Source organism: Chelon labrosus, assembly GCF_963514085.1.
Source record: "Chelon labrosus genome assembly, chromosome: 10".
NCBI lineage: Eukaryota > Metazoa > Chordata > Actinopteri > Mugiliformes > Mugilidae > Chelon > Chelon labrosus.
The window spans coordinates 21,708,190-21,734,561 of NC_140360.1; the positions used below are offsets into that span (position 1 = coordinate 21,708,190).

Below are 26,372 nucleotides of genomic sequence, written 5' to 3' on the forward strand. Positions count from 1 at the left end.
AAGTGCAATGCAAGGCGTCGGATGCAATGGTGTAAAGCACGCCGCCACTGGCCTCTAGAGCAGTGGAGACGCGTTCTCTGGAGTGATGAAGCACGCTTTTCCATCTGGCAATCTGATGGACGAGTCTGGGTTTGGAGGTTGCCAGGAGAACGGTACATTTCAGATTGCATTGTGCCAACTGTGAAATTTGGTGGAGGAGGAATTATGGTATGGGGTTGTTTTTCAGGAGCTGGGCTTGGCCCCTTAGTTCCAGTGAAAGGAACATTGAATGCTTCAGGATACCAAAACATTTTGGACAATTCCATGCTCCCAACCTTGTGGGAACAGTTTGGAGCGGGCCCCTTCCTCTTCCAACATGACTGTGCACCAGTGCACAAAGCAAGGTCCATAAAGACGTGGATGACAGAGTCTGGTGTGGATGAACTTGACTGGCCTGCACAGAGTCCTGACCTGAACCCGATAGAACACCTTTGGGATGAATTAGAGCGGAGACTGAGAGCCAGGCCTTCTCGACCAACATCAGTGTGTGACCTCACCAATGCGCTTTTGGAAGAATGGTCAAAAATTCCTATAAACACTCTCCTCAACCTTGTGGACAGTCTTCCCAGAAGAGTTGAAGCTGTAATAGCTGCAAAAGGTGGACCGACATCATATTGAATTCTATGAGTTAGGAATGGGATGGCACTTCAGTTCATAGAATGAGTAAAGGCAGGTGAGCGAATACTTTTGGTAATATAGTGTATGTGCTTCGCACATAAGCCACAAAAGGCAACACAGTGCCAAGAAGGTTGTGGGTCTGAATCCACTGGCCGGCGGGGGCCTTTCTGTACAGAGTTTGCATGTTCTCCCGTGATAGACTGGTGACCTCTCCAGGGTGTACCCCGCCTCTTGCCCAATGACCTCTCGACCTTCCAGAGGACGAGAAGTTACAGAAAGTGAACGAATCTAATAAAAACATAAAACCAAAGTCATTTCAGCAACTGCATTTTTAACATGACATCACAGTTTCACTTGTTCTGAGCCCTGACTGCCTGATTGTCTTATTTGATTTGATATGATGTTCATGGCACATCCAAATCTCAAAGATCCAAATAAATTGTAACACTCCACAGGAGTTCCACATTTAATGTCTGTTTAGCCATCAGATTTATCACAGGGCCACTAGATGTCACTGTGCTACGGATGTCACGTACAGCACCTGCTACTCGAATGCCACTCTGTATTGTCAGAATGTCTTCATTATACTCTTGACAATGGCTTTATTTTTTAAATAAATAGAAAAATTGTATGTGTGACTGAAGCAAAACAGGCTACCTCCTTGCACATATGCTGCATGTCGTCTTCTTTGGTAATTTACATGTGTAATTTATTCATATTACCACTAAGCTTGCTATGTAATAAATGGAAGACTTGTATAGGTGACTTACAGCCCAAGATTATTTGAAGCAGAGCTCCGCTCTTTGCTCTTTAAAGGCTGTTTGATCAAATTAGAAAGAGGATTGCCAACCCACTAAACAAATGACAGTAAATCTTAATTTTATACAGGAAATTCAAGCAATAGTATTTCATCTCAAATGCAAAACTTTGAATCTATTGTAGACATAAAGTAGGTAAATGCAGACAGCTGAGTGAGTTACTGCAGACTGAGTAACTGAATGTGTCAGGACTTTCAGGATTGTCAGACACGCTGTTTCTTCACCACTCCTTCAGCCTCTGCTCCTTCTCTACTTTTATCCCTCCTCCACTCCTCTCGAGTTCACTGAATGCTGCCCAACAGGCTAGACCGCCTGCACTGCACTCTGACTTTGGGTAGGATCAGCTGTTTATATGCACAAAAGTGTGGCCCCAGTCATTTAGTGGGTGTTACCCTTTCATTCCCTATGAGACACTTTCATGCAATCAGCCACCCGGGTGACTTTAGGACCCAGAGAGAGAGACACCCAGGGGGCGCGGCAATATATTTAATCTGACCACAGAACCTGTTAGCTTACTCTTGCTTCCTCTAAGACAGTTCATACATTTCCTCACAATAGTTCCTTGATGTGAGAGTTGCAATAGAGAAGTGCTCTGTGTAGCAGCGTCAGAAGTGCCACAGCCCGGAAACCTAAGGCTTGACAACCCCGCTCCATGACCCGTGGACAAGGACCTTAGTGTCCTGACATGCCTGTTAAAGGTGCCCCATCCCAGGCAGTGTACAGCCAGCCATGGAGCAGCAGGCCTGGATACTGAGGAGCTTCCTGGACCAGCAGGAGAGGCTTGAGGCTGTGGACGGAGACTCAAGGAGTGCCATTGCTGGGGAGTTTGCGGTGAGTCAAGCAGTAGATGAAGTGTGAACATAGAAAACTTACTGTGTTTCCCTTTTAATCTTCCATGTCACATGTTAACAAACCATATACATACTGCTGTTTGTTTATACTAAGAAACTGTCTGTAAACAGAATGAAAATGAAAGTTCAGAAAAGTTTTCATAAAAGACATCACGTTCAAGGAAGTACCCCGGTGTTATTGTAATAACGGTCCTAACGCCATTTTTATGCTTCCTCTTTGTACTGATGCTTGTCAGTGAGGACACATTAACGAGAAAGACTCGCAAAGCAAATGCAATTTAACACTTAAAAGCTAACAAAGACTATTACTTGCGACAGGCACATGTACACACACACAAAAAAAAATCTCCCTCATAGGTTTTGAGCCCTAGGATGACCACATGTGGGGGCTGTTGCCATGGAGACGAGTGACATAACAGTGCCTGAGGACAGCAGTGTGTGCTTCACATGCTGCCCCTCTGCTGTCACACTCCAGAGGAAGAGGCCAGTTGCATCACTTCCTTTAAGGACAAAAAGCACTCTGTGGTGTTAAAAGTGCAGATGGTCTGCGAGGCCTTCAACAGACTTTTTCGGAACTGCACAAGAAGTGGCCTCTGAACAAAAGCACCAGTGTCTTGACAAGCCTCATACGCATTGGCCGGGTGTTTGACTTGAGTGTGAGACCCTCTGCCTCATGAGTTTCCTGTCAGTTTGCGGGGCCGCGACGTCGGTTTCATCTGACCATGTGTGACTGTTGTGCAATTGTGATTCACCTGACGCATCTTTCTCCCCATTCTGCGGCAAGAGGAAACAACTGTCATGGCTTTGTGTCATAGCAAAAAGAGTTGCTAAGTTGTTTGCAACTTGAAAGCATTTTAGTTTTTCAGAGATCCAGAGACTGTAATTTTTATCTATGAAATATCAGGAAACTTGAAAATTAAATTAAATTGGGTAAATAGGCTCTTTCATAAAAGGCCTCAATATAAACCAAGGTATGTTTCAACATTATTCTCCATTAGACATTTGCCCTTGTCATGTTCTTTTTTTTTTAGACGTGAGAAATAAAAAAAGAAGTCAAATTACCATAGAAAACCAGTCTCTAAATACACACGAGGTGCACATGATAAATGTCTGATGATCAATCTAATATAGTGCGACCACTAAATACAAAGCTACTATGGAGATTAAACGTAAGATTTATAAATGTGGCTATACACAAGCATATTCTGAAAGTAACTAAACTATAAGCGTGTTCCTTTAATTAAGCGACTAAAGCGTCCTCTGACATTTACACGGGTTCAAAGAATTTATGACGAGAATGCTGAAGTCGAAGGCTGTGTGGTTGGTTTGAATTTCTGTCGTGTTTTTCAGAGGCTGAAAAGTCAATCCACAAAGTACCGCACTGACAAGACCTACCCCGCCAAGACAGCGGAAAAGCAGGAAAATGTCAAGAAGAACCGATACAAAGACATCGTCCCCTGTAAGCTTGGAACAGTGCTGATTTGTGGAAAGTGTGGTTTTCCGTAAACTTCTGCATTAGAACATGATAATAATCTCTGAGTCTGTACTAAAAGCAGTTTTGACAGATGTGTCACACCAGATATCAAACAAACTACGACTTTGTGAGTTCTGTACATCTGTTTAAATATAAATGCAGATGGTGTGAGCATCCTCATGGGTTTCCTCATTCTATTGCATTGTGCAAAACAAGTGATGACTATCTTATTGGTTATGTGTAAAACAACCTTAGTTCGTACTCCTCTCCTTTCAGTTGACCACAGCAGAGTGAAGCTTACTCTCGCCACATCTAAAAATAACACAGATTACATCAATGCCAGTTTCATCAAGGTAAACGAACAGTATAAATTTAATTTATTCATGCTGCATAATGAGGTGTACATTTGCAGTGTGTACTCAGATGTTACTATAAGCTGTGTTCTGTGTCCAGGGAGTGACAGGTTCCAACGCCTACATTGCTACTCAGGGTCCCCTGCCTCACACAGTGGTGGATTTCTTGAGGATGCTTTGGGAATATGATGTAAAGGTACTGCCTGCTAGTCTTCTGCAGACACAACATGTGGCTGATTTAACACTCATTCTCGGAAGAACACGCTTTTAATTTGGTGACGCAGAGCTTCTCCGCTGCCAGCTAAAGATGTCATGTTTTATTTTGGTTCTCTTTTTTGACTCTAGGTCGTTGTGATGGCCTGTCGAGAATTTGAGATGGGAAAGGTAACACTGCCTTTAAAAAAAAAAAAAAAACATGTTATAAAATGAATTTAGTAGTCCTGCCTTTGTGATTCATATCCAGCTTTATGGGGGTTTAAGCGTTACGCTAGGCCACTGCATGGGTTGTTTTGATGTGTAATTTTAATGCAGTTTTGTTTGTTTGAGGGTTTTGAAAAAAAAGTGTGCTTTCTCTTTTATTTTAGAAAAAGTGTGAGCTCTACTGGCCACAAAACCAAGATGAGGCCTTCGTCTGTGAACCTTTCACAGTTTACTGTGTAAGTATTTTTACACACTGAAAGCTTTGTAGACCATATACTGACACTATGTATGTACTATGTTCAATGTAAAATAAATTCACCTGGTGTCATTTTTAAGCGGCAAGTATAAATGCCCAACCTTAAGTTTCCCCTTTATTTGCAGGATTCTGAGGAAAACAAAGGAGACTATCTGACAAGGACGTTAAGGATGACTTACCGCAATGTAAGCAGTGTTCATAACTTGACTGTGAGAATAACTGTCAGGGCAATTCTCCTGACACAAGCAAGAGATTATCAGCGGATAGTTTGTTTACTGCTATAAAGACTGAGGGCAGCTGATTAAATCTTAGACACATTTAAATGAATACTGTTTTATCTAAATCTTAACGTTTTGCGACCCATATGGTTACAAAAAAGGTGTGGTAAATGTGTTGGGTTTTTTTTAAGCTGATGTTTTTAATGTGTTCTGAAAAAAAGTTTGCACTGTTCATTTTTTTCAGTGTAGCCGAACTATGAAACAGTTGCACTATGTCAACTGGCCAGATCACGGTGTACCAGACACTATTCCTCCCATTCTGGACATGTTGCATGAGATGCGCTCCTATCAGGACCATGACGACATCCCTATCTGCATCCACTGCAGGCAAGGCATTATTTTACTGATGTTTATACTGGGTGTGTCTCACCAAAATCTATTCCATGTATCCTTTCATTTTAACAAGTGTGCTGAAACTCTGCAGGCGCTACTTTAATGACAAGTGTGGTGTTCCACAAGGCTCTGTGCTTGGTCCTTTACGATTCTCATTATACATGACTCCACTTGGCATGGTGGATAACTTTCATTTCTATGCAGACGACTCACATTTGTTTATCTCTAGCTCCAACAACACCTACAGTCTTAAACGGTACAACAGTGTTTACTATACCGAGCACTGCTGACAATGTTACAAAACAAATGACAAACAACTATTTGAAATTAAATTATTGGGCAATGCTACTGAATCAAAGAAAACCTGAATATTAAGAGGCCTTGTAACTATGGCAAAATAGGTTCAAACTGATATTCTTTCCAAATATAACAAAAGTTATCTTCCACTCTCTCATGCAAAGAAATGTGAATCATGCTTTCATCTTTACTAATTTTAAACATTACGATGCTCTTTTAACTGAACTTAGTAATGAAGTAAAAGGGAGACGATCACCCCAGGTTTAGCACCTTTACAGTTTTATATGACACACTTTTGTTTACCACTTTTCATTTATTGTAGTTAAGATTTATAAATTTTTTATCCAATTCTAGAGATTTGGACGAATTTAATATACACCAATCAGGCATAACATTATGACCACCTGCCTAGTATTGTGTAGGTCTCCCTTGTGCCTCCAAGACAGTTGTGACTCATCAGAGAATGGACATGGGCCTTCTGAGGGTGTCCTGTGGTGTCTGGCAACAGAATGTTGTTAGTGGGGGCCTTTGGATCCTGTGGGTTGAGGGGAGGGGCCTCTGTGGATCATCCCACAGATACTTGATCAGTTTGGGATCTAGTGAATTTGGAGGCCAGGTCAACACCTTGTGCTGTTCTTCATGTTTTTTTTAGTTGTTCCTGAAGCATTTTGTGTGTGTGTCTGTGTCAGGCTGCATCCTGCTGGGGATGGCTGCTGCCATCAAGGAGTGTCATTGCTATGGGGTGGGGGTGCCTGGTCTGGTCTAGGTGGGTGGTACATGTCTAAGTAACATCCACACAAATGCCAGGTCCTTTCAGTGTTTTTAATGTTGTGGCTGATCGGTGTATAAAGCATTTTAAAGTATTAATTGTTTACAAATTAATAATCAATGTTATTCTAATAAGTATAATTACTAGATGGCTGGTTTTGTTACAGTATCAGAACATACACAAGCAGAAACTACTACAGTGCAGTGACACTGTCTCAATTCTGTTCTAATGTGTGAAAAGAGAAAGCAGAGAACGTGGAAAAATCCCACTTGGTTTTGATCGACTACTTACTATGGCAGCATATTGCTTGTGGGCAGCGTGCATTTGTCCCCTACGTTAGGCCTTAGTGGTTTGACGCCTCCTCCCTTTCTTTTAGACAGGAAATGTGTGTGGGCGGTTAGCCAACGACCCACTAGATTTTAAGTATATGTGCCGGCATTTGATACATATAGTTTTCCACCACTCACACTATGGCTGATTTTGAAACCCACCTCTACCGTTTACCGAAAATGACTGAGCTAAACCTGCTGATGCATGAGCAGATACAAAATGTTCTGTGCGTAGTCACTAATATTTGTTTCTGTCAAGAAGTGTAAAATGGCGCTGGTTAACAGTTTTTCGGGTGTACATAAGTTCAGCATCAGTGCTGTAGAGGGACATGTGTATATAGAAAACGGTTTCATTTTGTCTAGGGTTGAAAGAAAAGTGAAATGGAAGGAACAATTGTGTTTTGCAAAGGTGGATGTTCACAGACTGTACAATATTTAGTCAGATACTTGAATTCTTGAAAATACTTGAAAAGATATATCTGAAACTATAGTGAAGGAAACAGTTTTCTTTGGATTTGTGTCAACTCAAAATGCATTTTACATTGTCGGTGTCCAATTGGTGTGTCCAAAAGGGAATGGTGACTCAGATAAAACCTATGTACCGGACAGTCCCCTCACTTCTGAGGGAGTTTACCATGAGACAGCTTCTTGAAATTTTTCTTCCTGGGGAAGAACTGCCCTTTGTCTTTATTTTCATTCTGATAGTTCTGAGTGAATGTGACATTTCACATTCTTCTGCTGAGCTTAGGCTTTTGAACCTGGACAAACTAGGAATGGTGACCATTAGCATTTGTTTAAACCTGATACTGAAGGGGGGATATTTTTGTCAATGCAGTATAATCAGTGCCAGAAAATCCGAGAAATCATGACATTATTATTATTTATTTATTTTTAAATGTCTGATGCGTTCTTCCGCTGTCCTGTACCGTATACTAACACTAACGCTGAAAGGCCCTTGCTGAAGATAAACTGATTTGGCAAAATGCTGCTGTGATTACAGTGCTGGCTGTGGTAGAACGGGAGCCCTGTGTGCCATTGATTATACCTGGAACCTCCTTAGGAGACAGGTGAGACATTCTGTCCTAGCGCTTCATGCTCATAATTTTTCTCATGACATATTAATTTAACAGTAACGTTTCCGTGCACTTGTTCATAGATGATCACTTCAGATTTCAGCATCTACGATTTAGTTCAAAACATGAGAACTCAGAGGCCATCGGTGGTTCAAACTAAGGTATTTGTTTGTCTTTTCTTTTCTTTTCTTTTTTAAACAAAAAACAAAACAAAACAACAAAGCTTTGCATAGAACACATTTTCCATCAAGCGTGACCACATTTCAAGCGATTCATAATGTCAGTTTCTTCCATCAGTCAAGCATCTTTTGATGGTTTGTGTTTCGTGCGTCATGCCCCAGGGGCCCTGTCACCTAACAGATCAGGTTTTTGTTGTTTAACCTCAGGAGCAATACGAGCTGGTCTACAGAACCATCAAGTTCCTGTTTCAGAGATATTTGCAGACCATGGATGCACATACCTGCCAAAATGAGGTGAGGAACTAGCAACACACCTTAAAATAATTCAAACTTATTAGCGCTCCACTAACACCAAGTGAAAGGTGCAACCACCGGTAAAACACAAACAGCAGCTCCGGCACACTTTCTTGTGGTTTTCGTAATATTAATGTAGACTGCACACGAACAGTCACATGGTCGGAGTGGAAAATAATCAAACAGCAGACTGGGTGATTCAAAGATGAACTATGAGTCAGTTACACCACTGCTTTACTTAAAGATAAACACTTCTTCATACTGCGGAGAGCATTTATTAACATGCTATTTAATATTGCACTCATTTACTGACATTTATCAGCTCAGACAAACTTCCCAAGCATAATGAAAATACATGCAAACTGTCTTCATTGAGCAAATCCTGTTGACTCACACTCCTTTTTGAACTGGCCAGGTGGTCCCATCTGATCTCACTGAAAATGAGTTCTCTTACCTGACTAAGGACTACGAATTGATGCAACAATTCCAGCACCTGCTTGAAGAGGAGAGGGGCGCTTTATCACAGTACCACACGACATTGCCTTCTGCTCCAGATGCAAGTCTTATTGACTTGAGCGGTGAGGACATGCAGTGGGACCAGCAGCAGTGGCACCTAATCCAGACCCAGGACCTGAGTGAGCAACCCATGAACTCGCCTGAACTGGTGCATACCGCACACAGAGCATCTGCAGTAGAGGAGAGGATACAGGAGAGTGACAACACACCCTCAGCGAACCTTCCACCTTCATCGGATGTGGCGGCGGCCGTTTGCATGATGGTGGAGGACCCCTACTTTGACACGCCTATCAGCTCCCCTTCTTCAGAGTCGGCATCCGTGGACCCTGTTGAAGACACAGAAGCCTGGACATTTAGCCCCATCTTCAATGCACCCACATTGTGTCTGAATGACCTGGTTCTGGAACCGGCCTCAGGTAAATTGTTATGGTCGTGCAGCCTCAAGATGAGCAACACAGAGATCAGTGGCTGAATTTAATTATTCATATTTTGTATGTTTTGTAGATACTGTTTCAGTGCATACTGATGAAGACGCGCCTCCACCACTGCCTGAACGAACCCCTGAATCCTATGTGCTGGATGTGGATGCAGGTTGGCGATGTCACTGTGGTGCACACGAATGTCTGATGATACTGTGCACATCATTATATTAAACTTGCTGCGATGTATTTTGAAAGGCTTCAAAATGTTACAATTTTGTCTTCCAGAGCTCTCAGATACAAATGAAAGGCTTATCATTCCACCCAATGCTGCAGCTGAGGCTGTCAGGGAGTTGGGAGGTGGGGACACTTAAATGCAGAAGATTTTCTTATAAACTTATAAATATCCTCTTAGGTGCAAGATTATTTAATCTATTAATCTCTTACTATTATTTCTGATCACCTCCTTTTTTTCCCCAAATCCTTAATATTATATATTCAGTGCAACCAGCACACTATCATTAGTAAACTATGATTAATATTTCCACATTCCCAGGCAGCCCTCCCTCACCTGTCCCCCCACTTCCAGAGAGAACCCCAGAATCATTTGAGTTGGCTGTAGATGAAGGTAATGCAATAATCCAATACATCTAAATGCTTAAACAACAAGAGAAACACAATAGTATAATAATGAAGTTCATTGACTGATTGTCTTTCAGCTCCTGTGGAGCAGAGGTCAAAGATCATACCGTCTGTAAAACAGCACAAAATTGGAATGTCTTCCGAATGGTCTGGCAACTCACTGGCACCTGCCACCACACTTCAGAGTGAACCGAAGGATTTTATGAGGAGTAAGGTAAGAATAGCTCCTCTTCACTGTCAAATGTGTGGCTTCCTGCATGTTAGTGCCATGCGGGTTTGACAAGTGTATATTTGTATTTATATATACACTGAACATTGTACAAAAGGGAATATTCATCATCTGATCTGTATTTATTAAACTACTGAGAATTACATTTCTCAGAGCGACTCGAATTCAGGATTTGACTGATAAAAAGTTCAGGCCCACGTAGCTAATTGCTAATGTCAGAGTTTGTATTGTAATGAGCCTGTTATCTGTACAAGACGTGCTACAGATTTTCACTTTTGTGTAATATTTATACATACATATCTGTAGCAATTATCAATTGAAGTTAGAAACAAAAATATATTCATGATACACCGATCAGCCACTACATTAGAACCATCATTGACCATCTTGTGACAATTCAATGTTCTGCTGGGAAACTTTTGGACAATAATACCACCCACCTCGACCAGACCAGACACCCCCAATGACACTCCTCAATGGCAGCAGCCAAATTCACTAGATCCCAAACTGATCAAGTATCCCTCCCCTCAACCCATAGGACCCAAAGGCCTCCACTAACAACATTCTGTTACCAGATACCACAGGACACCCTCAGAAGGCCCATGTCTCTGATGAGTCACAAATGTTTTGGAGGCACAAGGGAGACCCACACAATATTAGGCAGGTGGTCATAATGTTATGCCTGATTGGTGTATATCTACAGTATATATTATATCTAATGGAAGCAAAAAGAAAACCAAACTGAAGGAGAAAATTCTTCTGGCATAATTAACAATACACATTAGCAAATTCATAAACAATGTACAAAAAGAAATGAACTAAATAGAAATGTCCATTTGATTTGTGTGGTTAGTTTTTACTGCTGAGAAATACAAAGGTATTCACCCAGGTATTAAGATCAAGTTCGAATGGGAATAAACCTACCACATTCTGAATGATATAAATTGCAACAGTGGCTCGCTTGTATTTTTTATTATGACCATCAACTAAACTAAAACATGTCTTAGAGTGTGTGCTTACCTCTGGTGCTGCACTGCAGTGAAAAGAGGAACAACTCTTCGCAACTAAATGTTTGGGCAGAAATATGACGTACAGCTTTTATTCCTGTCCCATTCATCCAACTTCTCATTAATTTGAGTTAAATCAAGATGAGTGAAACTAGTGACGACGGTTGACACTGCTCTGCTTCTCATCTAAGAGCACCCACCACTTCCAGGCGTGCTTTATGACATGAGCTCTGGTCACATGACACATGGATGTTGTGTCATGTGAAAACCAGACTTAAAAAATGTGTTAAACTGCACAGTTAGTTTTGGACTAGTGGTATTGTTGATGCCTCCTTTGTTGTGATTGCAGTTCTAACTGGACATAGATAGCCCTGCCATTCCTCTTTTCACACCCTCTCTGTCCAATAAAAGAAGAGTCTCTTGTCCTTTAGATGAAGGTAGACTGCTGAATATTGTTGCACTGGACTACACTGGCTGGCCAAAAAAAAAAAGTCACCACCTGGATGTAACTAAGCAATTAGGTACAAGCCTCCTATTGGATAATTACTGCATGGGCGATTATCTTTCAGCTGGCAACAAGTTATTTAACCCCAGCTGATGCAATGAGTAGCTTCTCATTTCTTAAACAACACAAAGACACATCCTGTGGTCACGGAAAAGTTGTTATTCTGTTTGAGAAGGGTCAAATCAGTGGCATGCATCAAGCAGAGAAAACATCTAAGGAGATTGTAGAAACTACTAAAATTGGGTTAAGAACTGTCCAACTGTACCCTGTTCCAGAGTGATGGGGGCATCAGGGTAAGAAGAGAGGCAGATGAAGTGACGCACCCATCATGCCTAGTGTCTTCTGTACAAGCCTGTAGGGGCAGTGCTATGATCTGGGGTTGCTGCAGTTGCTCAGGTCTAGGTTCAGCAACATTATGTGTCCAAAGAATGAGGTCAGCTGACTACCTGAATATACTGAATGACCAGGTTATTCCATCAATGGATTTTTTCTTCCCTGATGGCACAGGCATATTCCAAGATGACAATGTCAGGATTCATTGGGCTCAAATTGTGATAGAGTGGTTCAGGGAGCATGAGACATCATTTTCACACATGGATTGGCCAACACAGAGTCCAGACCGTAACCCCATTGAGAATCTTTGGGATGTGCTGAAGAAGGCTTTGTGCAGTGGTCAGACACTCTCATCATTTTTTATTTTTTTTTGATGGTGACTTTTTCTTGGCTAGGCAGTGTATATTTCACTGCTCATGCTGGACAAGCTTTAGTGGCTAGCTTTTATCTTTGTGAGTATAAGTGAAGGATTATTTTACATTTTACTTGACTATAAACAAAATATTTTTTAGTGATCTAATAATTGTGGGGTACCTAAAATATTAAAACCTCTAGAATCTAACGTAAACATGTCCTGTTTCTGAAATATCATGCATATACATAACAGCAATATCCTTTTCTTTCTTGTAGAGTATGAAAGAAAAGATGACCTTCACAGGTGAGATACTTTTAACACAGAAGCTTGCATATAGAGCGGCCAACTAACAAGGCGTGATGAGTGACTGTTAACTTTGTGGTCTGACATAGAAGGAGTCTAAGCACATTTCATTTCATTTTCAGCGTAGCCCATTCTTCATTTCACACACTTAGTCCAGCAGTTGTCATTTACATGAATTGAACTGTGTAACTTAATTCCTTCTACCTCAGGCCATGACCTTATTAGTCGCCCCTTCTAAAAAATTCTGGTAGAAATTGCACAATGATGACAGTTATTTGAACGTATCCACTGTGTGTAACATTTTCACCTGTGTTGTATTTTGTTTGGACCGCAGCAGCACCAGATTCACATCTTGATCTTGCATCAGATAGGACTTCAAACTTCCGCCCTTACTGTCCGCCTCCGGATCCACAGCTTCCTCAGAGTAAGTTCACCAAACAGAATGGTTAAGCAAGATCTAGCTTTGATGTTGGCTTTGAGGTGATTTTTTCGGAGAATCCGCAAGCATTTGTGCCTCCTTTCAAAATCATATCCCCATTAAGAGGTTTAAAGTAGCTGTTTTCTAAGGTGGATTTCTTTTAAATGCCAATGATTATATTTGTTTGTTTAGCTGAGGACAGTGTGACACCTCCCCTTCCAGACAGAACCCCAGAGTCTTTCATCATCCCCACAGAGGAAAGTGAGTATCTTGCCTCCTCCTTGGAGCAGAAACAAATAGCAACCGGTGCTATATCTTGCACAGAAGTTAAATCTTACTTTGTTGATTTTGCTCTTTTCAGTTAACGAGGGAACCACCCTTCACCCGCAGCCCTTAGAAACAAGAAACCCTTCGGCGAGGGTGGGCATGTCATCCGAGTGGGACGGCACCGCTCAGCCCAAGAGGTTCCTCGATGCTGCCATGAACAGGAGCAAGGTATGGGTGACCAAAAAGGTCAAACCCAAAGAATTGAAGCGCGCTATTCTAAAAACAGACGGCATAAATATTTCTTATCTGACACCTCAGTCAATGATTCACAAGACACCTTTTCTTTTTTAACACTTTTCCTTTCGACTGCCCTCTCCTCCAGAGTGTCCGAGCTAAAAGTTCGAGACAAGGTAAGCCAGAAATAGAATCACGCCATCTGCTGTGAAGTGTGTTTCTAATAGTTAGTGGACAACAGGTGAAGGCCTGTGGGATTTGTTGAAGTCAAAATACAGAGCAGACAGTTTAGGTTTATTGACTGCGACGCACCGCTTTATCCCATTTTGTTGGTGGTGATGGTGACAGGTTGCTTTGTGTGGTTTCTTGAGTATACACAACAAAGTGCAGGTTGCAGTGAAATGAAAAGTACCGGCCTTCACCACAAGGGGCATCTTTTAACAAATAAGTGATAAAAATTAAAGTTGATGGGTAAAATGATTGGTGAGTTGCTTGTTATCATTCTAACTGATCATGTCTGCATTTGGGGGAGTTATTCATGCTTTGTGTCTTTGCTTCAGAGCCCCTCACTGCACTTCAGCCGCTCGCTCCACCCCCTGTGGTTGTAGCTGGAGGAGGAAGTGGTGAGTTTGTTGAGACATTAAAGGCCTTGCACACAACAGAGTAGCCTCGGTCTCACACATTGTTATAAATAGACGCATGCTATCATGAACACATGAGCTACATGCATGGCCACATGGGAGGCTCTGGTGATTCATGATAACACAGCACGATGGATGTGATTAACCAAGCATCAACAAACCCCTGACATGACAAGAACGTGGTGTTACAAATTGATCGCCATCAGCAGGGTAAAAAAAAACAAAAAAAAACGCAGCAGATCACTTCATTTCCTTTCTGTTTCTATGTTAACCAGTGGAACAGCGTGATGTGAACCACAGATCCTCCCCGAACGCTGAGAAACCAGGAAACAAATTAGACAAAAGCAACGAGAAGGCCATGTCTAGAACCAAGGTAACGCAAGGGCGACACACGTCTTCTTGACGGTTTCAGAATTTTTATTTTTAAGCAAACTTGACTAAATTTGTGTTTCTGTTTCCTTTGTGCAGAGTCTTAAGTTTTTTAAACACAAACAAAAGCGTAAGTAAAGCTGATTTTCTTTTTAAAAAATTTAATAAATGCACTCAGACCCGTGAGAAAGCTAATTTGTTCAAAAAACACTATGTTCACAGCTAAAATCCCCCCTCCTCCGCCTCCTACTCAAGCTGGAGCACCAGCTCCGTCATTCAGTGCCTTATCAGTGTTCAAATTTGGTAGGCCCACAGATTAATATGTCATTAATATATGATACAATCATACATGCAGTATTTATAACACCATTTTGTACCTTCTGCAGGATTTGGGCAGCGGTTCGCAAAGCCAAAAGGCCCCAGGACTCATCCAGATACCTGGGTCTGAGGCCGCTTTCTCTATACATCTAAAAGTGTAGCTTTTTTCTGATGATGGTCATTATGGTACATTGCATTGCAAAAAGGACTTGGAGACACGCAAGTTTATTACATGTTTTTCCAGGGGGATGTGAAAAGCAATAAAGGCTGCTGCTTTTGTCTCAGGGCCAACTGACAATCAAAGGAGCGTCAGCGCAGTAGCACCACCAAGAGAGGACAAACAGGAAGTGCCTTTTTACCTGCTCTGGTGTGTTCACACCGTTCACGAGGTGGATTTGAATCACCGATCGGCGCCTCACCGAACATCTGGGCGCAACCACTCAGGGCTTAAGCATTCAAAAACTCAGCGGCTCGCGTCAGCCCAGAGAATAATTTGCTTGCAGAAGTTAGCAGTCTACAGCGGGACACTTCTTGTTTTAATGCTGGAAGCGATGCTGTTAAACTCGGCGCACGAGGAATATATTTAGATATGTACTGTGTGTGCCTTTGATGCTTGAAAGAAGAAAGACAGGTACAGCGTTTTATCTCGTTCACCAGTCCGTCAGTTTTTTTCTGTTTAAAAAAAACTATTCAGTGTTCCATGCGGGTCAACAACACCCTGAAATGTAATGCATATAGACTATGCATAAGAGTCGTGGTTAAATGGTATTACATACACTGGTAACATACAAAATTATTTATTAAAAAATATCAAAAGTCTATGCATTCTAATTGTTTTTTTTTTTTTCTGAAGCTGAACAACACTGGGACCAGATTTCTACTGTATGTAGTAATCCATCAACCAGGTTACTGACAGAAATCAAAGTACAAACATTGGCAACAGAAATCACCGGTGCTGGAGACACAGCATCACAGCGTAACATGACAAAAGGCAGACATGACAGTGCTGGAACTGCCAGTTTATTTCTACGTTGATTTAGTAAGTTAAGAGCATGTGACAAACAAAAATCTCCTTCCTGAATCTATAATATACAAAAGGCATCATTTTCCTTAACATTATGACGCAGTAATTCTTTGCTTCTGGTTTACATGCAAAATGTAGAAACTTGAAAGCATCATGTGAGCAACATTATTTTAATAAATAACAATTATTAAATAAGAAGCTAATTGGCCAATCCCCATTTTACCATCCCACTCATCAACAAATAACCCTCAGCTCAGCTTTAAATGGAGTCAACCATGTACAGTACAAGGCACTAAGATGTAGTCAATGGTAGGGCAAAGGTAGCGCAACATGATCACTTCCTTTAGAGAGGACTACTTTAAGAAGACGACAGAATGAAGGGCTCCTTGGGATTCAGACGAACTCTAACTCTCCATCTGAAGATATATTAGGACTGAATTAGCTGGAGACCTCAAGCTAAACCTAGAAACAACATGCTTCCCCAGTCTAAAGCCACACAAATACAACCACAGTACAACAGTGGCCTCGTCAACCTGGTGACGTGGCCAGCTAAAACTAAAGGTGTGAGTGGATCTGGATCAAACCAAGTGACAGCATTCACCTATGCTCAGCTACGACAACAACAAAATATTTACAAATCCTGGATACATACTCCACACACGAAGATAAGATTCGGAAAATTATTGCTAAGAGCAATAGCCATAATTCCTTTGTCACTCAGAGGCAAACTTATGATTCGACCTTTAATAATCATCACTGGTTACGTAAACCTGTGTTCATATGTTTAGCTCAAATCTTAAGGGAATAAATAAAACACATCGTCAAAAGTGACAAAAAAGAGTGCTGTATAAAATAGCATTTAAATAAGAAACGGCAACTTATAAAGCTGACAAAAATGTTTTAAGTGCTTGCAGTTCAATTAGACAATCGCACGTTGATTAGTTTTAAATGAAAATGTGTCCTCTTTAATTTAAAAGAAAATACTTTTTATATTTTTTGTTAGTTTGTGTTTACTGAGCGGACCAGGAAGTTCAATCTGCCTTCAAGGGCCAGCTGACTAACTTCTCAGGCTAGCAAACAGATCGTCAAGGTTAGTCTACATGCCTTTGTCACTGAAAGTAATATAGCTGTACAAAGTCAGTTTCATGCTTCCGGAGCAATATATTTTTCACTTGCATTGGCGACTTCAATTTTTCCACAAAATAAGTTTGTCAAAAACATCTCAACCTCCAATGTAAATTAAAAACATTGTTGCATAAAGGAATTGTGGCAACTTATAATTTCGGTCTGAAAATAATAGCTTCTTTACACACCTCATGACAGTGGAGAGCTCCAGGAGCGCAAGCAATATAAAACAACTAAAAGTACTGTACAGTCCCATTAAAGGATATACTTCGGCTGAAAAAGAAAACATCTGGGAAACGCTTTAAAGTTTTTTTTTTTTTTAAAAAGTGTGAAGAATAATTTAAGTGGAAAGTCTTCCTGATTGACTCCGTTTTAGTTTTTCTTTACACGCCTCCCTCCCACAGTGAAGCTTCTGGGGTTAAAATGTCATTTGGGGAAGTCTGCAGTATGGCCATGAGGTTTTGGGAGGGTGGGCTCTTTTGAAGGCGTACATGCAGAGTGGACTGGTGGTAAGAAAAGATGGGGATCCTGGTATGTTGGAGGGAGGTGAGCAGATTTGGTGGGCTGCGGAGGGGCTGGCTGAGGCTCCTGGGAAGGCGTTGCTGGCCTCTGGAACTCTGGTTCTTCGGTTTTGGCCACCCCACCTTGGATGTTGTCTCCTTGTGGTCTCGCACAGGGAGTTATGGTGGCGTCGGGCCTGGCAGGGGAGGAAAAAGAGACTCGGCCTGAGGTGGGGCTCAGATCGTTGGGTTGCTGCTCCTCCTTCTTGTCCGTGTCTTCTGAGTGGTACCGTTTGAGGCGGATGTGCCAGGCGAGGCTGCAGACTGCAGACACCGTCTTGAACTGGTGGATGACGTTCCTTGGGATGAAGTAAATGTCGTCGTCACAGAGCTGGACGCGGACATAGCGAATGCCTTCCCTCCTCAGCTGGTTGAGCTTGGCATCATCCACCCACTGGACACACTGCACAAAGAAGTTTTATTTTTCATTTATTTTTGCATTCTTTACTTGTAGTGAAAACATCTTACTGTATATTGCATAGAAGCTGCACTTTTCACCTGAGACACTGGGGGCTCATACAGGTCCAGCTGCAGCCTTTGGACAACTTCATTGAAGTCCCCAGCATCGAAACACACTACATCTTTGGTTATCCGAGGTCGGTTATTCCTGTTAGGGGTTAAAATAAAAGGTATAAAACAAACAGGAATTTCAGAACTCTCCCCACATGCCACAATGCCATTAAAAATATCATTGACCATTTGAGATGTTGCCACAAAAATATTTTTAATGAAATATGCCACAAGATATTCACCATTCTCCAAAGTGCACTGCCTTCAGGACACCAACAGCAGCAGTGCTCTGCCAGTCAAAACTCTGGCCTACGTGATCGGCATGGGCCTTAGTCCGGTCCTCAAACAGAACCTCTCTGGGTTCGCTGGCCCTCGGCAGGTAGTGCAGGTTTTTGATCTCATTCATGGACCTAAACGAACAAAACCAAAAAAAAAAAGACGACAAGTCACTATTTTTTCTTACAAGTGGTCAAATCTGCTGGATAAGACATAGTTACAATCATTTGTGTCTACATTTCATAGATTTCGTTGACAGGTAAGTTTGTACCTTCGCCGTTTGAAAGGAGACTTAGGCATGTCAGCAGTGGGTACCATTTGTTCTCCGGGTCGCACCCACATGATAGGCCCATCATCACTTTGAGAACGACAGTCCAGCTTCAGACTGGAGAGGCTACCCCACGGCAGGGTCATCTGAGGTGACATGAAGAAAGAGCTGTGAGTGTTAGCGTTATGGTGTTCAAGAAAATGCATAAAACCAAGCTGAGAATTAGGAACAACTCAAAAAACATGAAAAACAGCACAAGGTGTTGGCCTGGCCTCCAAATTCACTAGATCCCAAACTGATCAAGTATCTGTGGGATGATCCACAGAGGCCCCTCCCCTCAACCCATAGGACCCAAAGGCCCCCACTAACAACATTCTGTTACCAGACACCACAGGACACCCTCAGAAGGCCCATGTCCATTCTCTGATTAGTCACAACTGTTTTGGAGGCACAAGGGAGACCTACACAATATTAGGAAGGTGGTCATAATGTTATGCCTGATTGGTGTATGTTTGCATACAAGGAATTGGTGGTGATTGCCCCTCAGCATTCACTGCAGCCCCGTTCACTTGTGAGCACACAGAATGCTCCTGCATAGCCCTGCGTTCACACTTCTGCTTCTGTCCGCAGTAAATCACCAATAAATTTCAGTGTGGCTTACATGGATATAACGGTGCATACTACATGTGTGAAAAACACCCTTGGCAGCTGAAGCCCCAGCTGTTGCATGTCACTCTCTGCCTTCATTCCCTGTCCATCTTTCTACCAAATGCACAAATGCTGAAAATAAATGTTTAGAATGAAAGTCAATGTCCCATTTCTGCTGCCAGCCATATATGCTCAAGCCATAGCACAAGCACCACTGTGTTTGACAGATAAGGTGGAGCTTTGGTCTTGAGCAGTTCCTTGTTTTCTTCTCACTTCCCTATTTTCACAATTTTAATAAAGGTTGATAAGCTAATGCAACTTATATTTTTGGTGAACTGTTACCTGCTTTTCCATTTTTAGGCACAACAGCCGTTTGCATCATGTGGTGAACCCTCTGAGGTTAGTAATGAAGTCTTCCTTAGAACATAGGAAACATTTTTGCCTGACACACTGGAGAGCATTGTTGATGCACTGTGCAGCAGTAAAATCTATTTTTCTTAACCATGCAGTCCCACACAAGACTGAACACTACTTACTACCAAGCCGTTGCTGTTTTCAGTTTCCCTGTCCTCACAAGCTTTTTTTTTAATAGAATGAACCTTTTTTATTAATACTATTATTTCTTATTACTACTTATTTACTCCTTATATTAATAGACAGCTCCACCCCAGTCTAAAAAGTAAATCTTAATTAACATGTATGAGCATTTTTGTAGATGAACTAACAAGGAAATGACAATTCATTTTGAGCCTTACCAAATGAGACACTTTATGTTTAATTACTTTTTTTTTTTTAAACTACAGTAGAGGTAGATAATGTAATAATATTAATTAATAATAATCAAAATAATTGACTGAATGATACTAGTATAGTCTGAACTATAGGGGTAGCCAAGTGCAATAACTTCCACTAGCACTGTAGGTTCTTTCTTTGAGTCTAGTGTGTGCACTGTGTATGTGTTGAGACACCGCTACCAGTCCACTTGTTAGCTAGTAGGCTAAAAGAATGTGAATATACTATTAAAACTTAATAACCAGTCCACTTAGGGACTGTTATTGAAATACACAAGTAGTATGACATTTCTGGAGTTGTACCTGTCATTTTATAGGACACTAGGACACGTTTTTTCTGTAATGTCAGTTCTGTGCACCCTCTGGCCCTCTGGCTCAGAAGCAGTTCTTTTAGTACTGACTATTTTTAATCAACCTACATGAATTAAATCACTTTAATACAACAGTATGTATAACTTTATTTCAGATTAAATGTGCAAAATGACTGAGTATAAACTGTGCAATGCATCAAATACTTGTAGTCTGGATTTGTAATGTGTTCAAGTCTTCAACATATTGTTTCTGCTGTGACTTGAGAAGTTACACTAAAAATGTGTAAACTAGTTTGACAACAGTTTAGCCCTAATATTGATAAGATCCAAAAATAAATATCCCTCTGACCTTGAGAAACGGGGACTCTTCCAGCATATCCAGGAACTCTGGGAAATAATCTCCAACTTCTTCGTCCACGGCTCCCACCAAGCTGATCTGCCTCATGGGTCCGGCTCGGTAAGTTCCTGAACAGTAAGTCCGGTTCACCTGCGACAGGAGAAACAAATGTAACAAATGTAACTCAGGGTGAGTTCATACCTTCTAAATGTATAGATTTATTATACAAGCATGTAAAGAAGCTTTCATAATGGATTACACTGTAGTAAATATACAGCTCTGGAAAAAAAATAAGCACTGCAAAATGATCTGTTTTGCTGGTTTTGCTATGTATTTATTAAAATGAACATTTTTGTTTCATTCTATAAGGTGCTGACAACATTCCTCTCAAATTTGAAATTCAAATATTGCCATTTAGAGCATTTATTGGCAGAAAATGACAACTGGTCAAAATAACAAAAAAGATGCAGTGTTTTCAAACCTCGAATAATGCAATGAAAACATTTCTTAAACAACACAACACTAATATTTTAACTTAGGAAGAGTTTAGAAATCATTATTGGTGGGATAATCTCAATCTTTAATCACAGCAGTGGTTTTTTATAATCTTCCTCATAAAATAAGATTTGGTTCAGGTGATCACTTGATCAGTGTCTCAGTAAGTAGAATGAGGAGGCTTGTGTTGGAATCGAACAAACACTGGAACGGACTGGCTGCCATAGATGTAGAGATGCTGATTTAAGAAACATTTGTGGGAGTGGTCTCTTAATTTTTTCCAGAGCTGTATGTACAATTCATGATTGTTTCATGAACTACCTTGACTGGTACTGTCATCACGTCATATACTAAATTGCTGTTCTAAGGATGCATTATGTAAATCCTTACACAAATTCCAATGTTACTTTTGTCTGATTATCCCTTTAGGCTAGAGGTAGAATTTGCACTCTTGCACCATTAATAGGTTAATAGTTGTGAAGAAGCTACAGCAGTACACTGTGCCTAACAGATCTTTTTTTTTTTTTTTACTCTGTGTACAAAGTCCATCTCACTTGTAACCTGGTAGCAGGCAAGGCATCAACAAACACAGTATAGGAAAAGTCCCTACAGTCACACTAACGGGCTTCTAACACGGTTATGTGTAGCCGAGATGCTACATGTCATAGCCTGTGCGTCATGGTGTGATGTGTAGATTTATTTATTCCACATGAACTGGCAGCAACCACGGTCTATGTAAAGGGTAAATATGACAGACTGCAGTCTTTGTAGCAGAATGATCAAAAAGGCATCATACCTGTACATACCATTATCATTCTGATATTTGAACACTGCTGCAACTAGAATATGTTTTCTATCCAAAGCGGTGCTCTCAAACCGTACCGGGAAAATTATGCAAACACTGCAGTTTCCTATCTAGGGGCCTATCCAGGTTTATGTACTGACCTTATAAATTGCAGCAGATACAGGAAAGAATTTGAGTGCAATCATTTATCCTCTGGACTTTCCAGCAGTGAAATGATCAAAGTATGTCTACTTTCCCTGCATAGACAGAGAACTGCTGAGCTCTCTGTGTCGTCTGCAGATGTAACATCACACACACACAATCAGGTATAACATTATGACCACCTGTGTGTGTAGGTCTCCCTTGTTCCTCCAGAACAGTTGTGACTCGTCAGAGAATGGACATGGGCCTTCTGAGGGTCCTATGGGTTGAGGGGATGGGCCTCTGTGGATCATCCCACAGATACTTGATCAGTTTGGGATCTAGGGAATTTGGAGGCCAGGTCAACACCTTGTGCTGTTTGTTTTTTGAGTTGTTCCAAAAGCGTTTTTGTGTGTGTGTCTGTGTCAGGCTGCCTCCTGCTGGGGATGGCTGCTGCCATCAAGGAGTGTCATTGCTATGGGGTGGGGGTGCCTGGTCTGGTCTAGGTGGGTGGTACATGTCTAAGTAACATCCATGTGAATGCCAGGTCCAAAAGTTTCCCAGCAGAACATTGGATTGTCACAAGATGGTCAATGTTATTTAATTCTCCTGTCAGTGGTTTTAATGTTGTGCCTGACACACTGAATCACACTTCCTACTCAATGCAATCTTTCCGAGCCAATGAGTGTAGGTATGAGCCTGTATCGTCATGGAATGAAAACAACCGAGGATCTCATTATGATGTGATGTTCTTCTGGGAAACCTGGGTCCTGAAATAAGGTGGATGTTGTTTTGATACCGACCACCACCTGAACATTGGTGCAGACCAAGCACATGGCATGGGGGTGTTCCTTGCATTCTAGTGACATACGTTACCCAGTGATACCCACACACCCAGCCGTCTACCTTCTACCATTGCTCTGTAGTCCACTTCTGATGATCAGAAGTGGACACTTTTTTAGCCTTTTTCAGCAGTCTGAAATTTTTTCAGACAATCCTAGTCAGGCCCAGGGAGCCTTGGCTGCCCATGACCCCGTCACTGGGTTCACTGCTCCTCCTTCCTTGGACCACTTTTGCTAGCTATTGACCCCTACAGATCAGGAACAACACAGAAGAGCTGAAGTTTTTGAGATGCTCTCGCCCAGTTGTCAAGCCATGACAATTTGCCCCTCGTCAAAGTCGCTCAAATCCAATATTCCTGCTTCTACCGCATGAACTTTGAGGACAAATTGTTCATCTGCTGTAGAATCTTTCCCACCCACTGACACGTACCATCGTAATGAGTTAATCAGCGTCATCAGTCATAATGTTACAACTGATCAGTGGATGTTTAAATGCCCCATACTGTACCACTTTTAAAACATATTAAAGTAGCTCTCACATGGCACTATGTACTGTGTATTTTAAGTTTGTATCAAAATACTGCACGGACCTTTCAATTACGCTTTTTACCTGTCAGATAGAAAAGTTTCCAAAATTCCCATTCCTTAAGTTTAGATGTCTGTATCTACATAAATCTCTGTACTATGAATCCACCTGAGCTCTCACATTATAAAAAAAGAGTCTGACTGCAAGCCTGCGACTCCTTTACTGTAGGGAGGTGTCCCTATTTTAAGTCGTTGCACTCCTGTCTCTTTTACCAGCTTCCTTAACAACGTATGTAACTTTCTGTGAACTGCTCCTGGTATTTTACAATTTAGGCAAGCTTTTAGGCAACAGCTGATGAATAATTAGTACACTGATCAATAGTGGATTGTTGATCAGTTATCAAATTATAATTTAACATTTTTTTCAATCATTTAAATCAATCATTGTCTTTTCGTAGGCCTCCATGATAGTGAAACTCATTTATTTGCAGCTGTTGGTTGAAGAAAACCACCTCCTTTAAATCAAGATCAAGCTTACAAAGAATGACAAATATCCACTCCTGCCACCAGAAGCAGCGATCAGTTACGTTGTTAAGGCGGTGCGGGATTTTGCTGAAAACCTATCATGAGGTCAGCGGGACCTCTTGCCTTTCCACATACCTGAGAGTGAAAGTTGGCAATGGTGGTAGTCTCAATGTCTTTCTTTCCCAGTATTTCCATTTTGACTGGCGTGTTGGGGAAGTTGAAGGCAAAGTAGTCGAGGAAGTCGGGCAGGTATGAGGCGGCACTGTGCACCACTGCCAAGGCGTAGGTGGCTGCACCTCTAGGCTTCTCAGCGAAGGCCAACTCCAGGAACTCCTGGGCAAAGCACTCCATCTCAGCAGGACTAAGACAGGCCAGCTCGTCAGCGTAGGCATGCAGAACTAATCCCCCTCCATTGGCTTGCCTTTCCTCGTGTATGAAGCGTCCATAACGGGAACCTGTCTGAAGGCAGGAGCTGCGGATGTAGTGGTCTTGATGGGAGAGGAAGGGGGCGTTACCCAGTTTCAGAGCATGGAGGTAGGGCGGGCGGTTGTCAACAGTGTCTCTGCAAGGATGGCAATTGCTTTCGTGCTTCATGCTGCCAGGCAGAGGAGGATCAGGGCGAGTGGGTAGTGAGAGGTCGGTCCCAAGTCCTGCGCATACAGTCTGAACCGCTTTGTTGTGCATGTATCGGACCTTCTTGGCACTGTGCTCATCTTCGTGATGCTTCTTTTTCTTCTTTTTCTTCTTCAGGAGGTACTCCTCCAGCGTCAGAGCATTGTCATTCTCATTGTGGGGCCTGGGCTCTACAGGTACATGAAAGGATAAACATCAGGTATTATGCTCTGTTATGCTGCTGATTGCTGTATTATATAATTCTATAGTAAAAGCACATTGCATTAAATTGTCAATGCTTATTCATGTGAGGTACACTCAAACAATATTTAGAAGTTTCCAAACATATCCATTGTCACGCAGCCAGTGATGTATACAAGATCTCAGACCAACAGGTACATATATTCTGTTTATGACTTTACTATATCAGCAAATTGTCAGGGGATTAAAACATGTGGTATTCAAATACCTCACACACTCATGCTTTTCCCTGTACTTCCTTAAATAAATATTCAGATCAATTTTCCAACAGTAATTCATATCATGCATATGCAAAACAATAATAAAACTCACCCTTCTTTTTCTTCAGCTCCGCGTGTTTCACATTTGCCTCGGCATTTTCCTTCTTGAGCTTCAGTTTCAGGTCTTTCTCCCTGTGCTTTTCTTTGAATTCCTGGGTCTTGGCCTTGACCACTTTGAGAGGCGTGAAAGTGAAGAGCGCAGGTGGCTGGGAGGGCACCGCTCGCTTCTTGGGCAGCTGCTCCGGTACCTTCCGCGGAGGAGGCGGAGGAAAAGTAGGCTGCAAGTTCTTCTTTGTACCGTTGCTGAGACCGTTACTGTGGTGGTGGTGGTGATGTTGGTGGCTGTGCAGGACATGCTTCTCCGCGCTGAAGTTGTGGGGTTTGGTATTTTGCTGCAGCTGATGCGGCTGGTGGCCCCGGTGCTCAGCGTGCTGGTGGTTGTGGTGATGATGGTGGTGGTGATGGAGCTTCACTTTCTTCGCTTCTTTCTCGGACCTCTCCCGCTTGTCAGCCGAAGGCGACAAGTCCTTCTTCTTCTTCTTTTTCCTCTCTTTGATGAATCTCTCAAGACTGTCCCTCACCCTTTCGTCTTCTACTTTCGCACGGAGCAAGTCGACTTGAGCTGCCATCTTTGCACGTACGGTACATTTAAAGGACTCGGGACCGCTATTGCGCAGGTCACCGACAATTTGTAGTCCTTTTGCCGTTAATTTGTAGTTCACTTTAACATATTTGAGCCTGTTGCGCGTGCGTGACGCGCGGCACTGTGGGTAATGTGGTTTGTATAGGCTGCTGGGATACATGGGAGTTGAAGTTTATATTGTACCGAATGCGTGCGGCTTTGCACGCACGCACCTCTTGCTCAGCTGACGTAATGGTTAATTTAATCACAGCCACGAGAGGGAGTGCATCACCGTCTACAGCTGTTAGAAGCCGCCATGTTTAAAAACAAGCAATAATTCAATATCTCGCGAGAACAGCGCGAGAATTGCTGTAGTCTTGTAGAACTGATGTATTGTAAGTTTAATACGATATTATTTGATATATTTGTAATAAAAACCCACGCTTACTAACAATACACAATTTTCACAAAGTACAGGAAAAATATGATCGATATTATTTATTATTTAATATTATTTA

The 26,372-nt window shown here is 41.8% G+C and overlaps 2 protein-coding genes and 1 long non-coding RNA gene across 3 annotated transcripts; 1 reads left to right on the forward strand and 2 right to left on the reverse strand.

Moving 5' to 3' along the window:
* Nucleotides 1–1,314: 1,314 nt before the first annotated feature.
* Nucleotides 1,315–15,574, forward strand: ptpn22 (protein tyrosine phosphatase non-receptor type 22). The gene is made up of 26 exons (XM_084553929.1): nt 1,315–2,306; nt 3,677–3,785; nt 4,077–4,153; nt 4,254–4,349; nt 4,499–4,537; nt 4,738–4,809; nt 4,955–5,014; nt 5,292–5,434; nt 7,836–7,902; nt 7,992–8,069; nt 8,295–8,381; nt 8,797–9,313; nt 9,402–9,488; nt 9,605–9,676; nt 9,873–9,944; nt 10,036–10,172; nt 12,663–12,690; nt 13,025–13,114; nt 13,301–13,369; nt 13,470–13,603; nt 13,758–13,785; nt 14,170–14,232; nt 14,526–14,623; nt 14,719–14,749; nt 14,842–14,922; nt 15,006–15,574. Exons 1-26 carry the CDS (start codon nt 2,205–2,207, stop codon nt 15,065–15,067), a joined length of 2,499 nt encoding a protein of 832 aa, XP_084410055.1. The 5' UTR covers nt 1,315–2,204; the 3' UTR covers nt 15,068–15,574.
* On the reverse strand, nt 8,945–11,649 carry LOC311494730. The gene is made up of 3 exons (XR_014699292.1): nt 11,208–11,649; nt 9,175–9,223; nt 8,945–9,067 (listed from the first exon to the last, which is right to left on the reverse strand). It is a non-coding gene; the product is annotated as an uncharacterized lncRNA (long non-coding RNA).
* A 184-nt stretch (nt 15,575–15,758) lies between the features above and the next one.
* Nucleotides 15,759–26,246, reverse strand: rsbn1 (round spermatid basic protein 1). Its single transcript, XM_084553928.1, has 7 exons — nt 25,285–26,246; nt 24,235–24,902; nt 20,800–20,937; nt 18,704–18,846; nt 18,399–18,566; nt 18,145–18,253; nt 15,759–18,049 (listed from the first exon to the last, which is right to left on the reverse strand). The coding sequence occupies exons 1-7, from the start codon at nt 26,033–26,035 to the stop codon at nt 17,513–17,515; spliced, it is 2,514 nt and encodes an 837-aa protein (XP_084410054.1). The 5' UTR covers nt 26,036–26,246; the 3' UTR covers nt 15,759–17,512.
* Between the last annotated feature and the right edge of the window lie 126 nt (nt 26,247–26,372).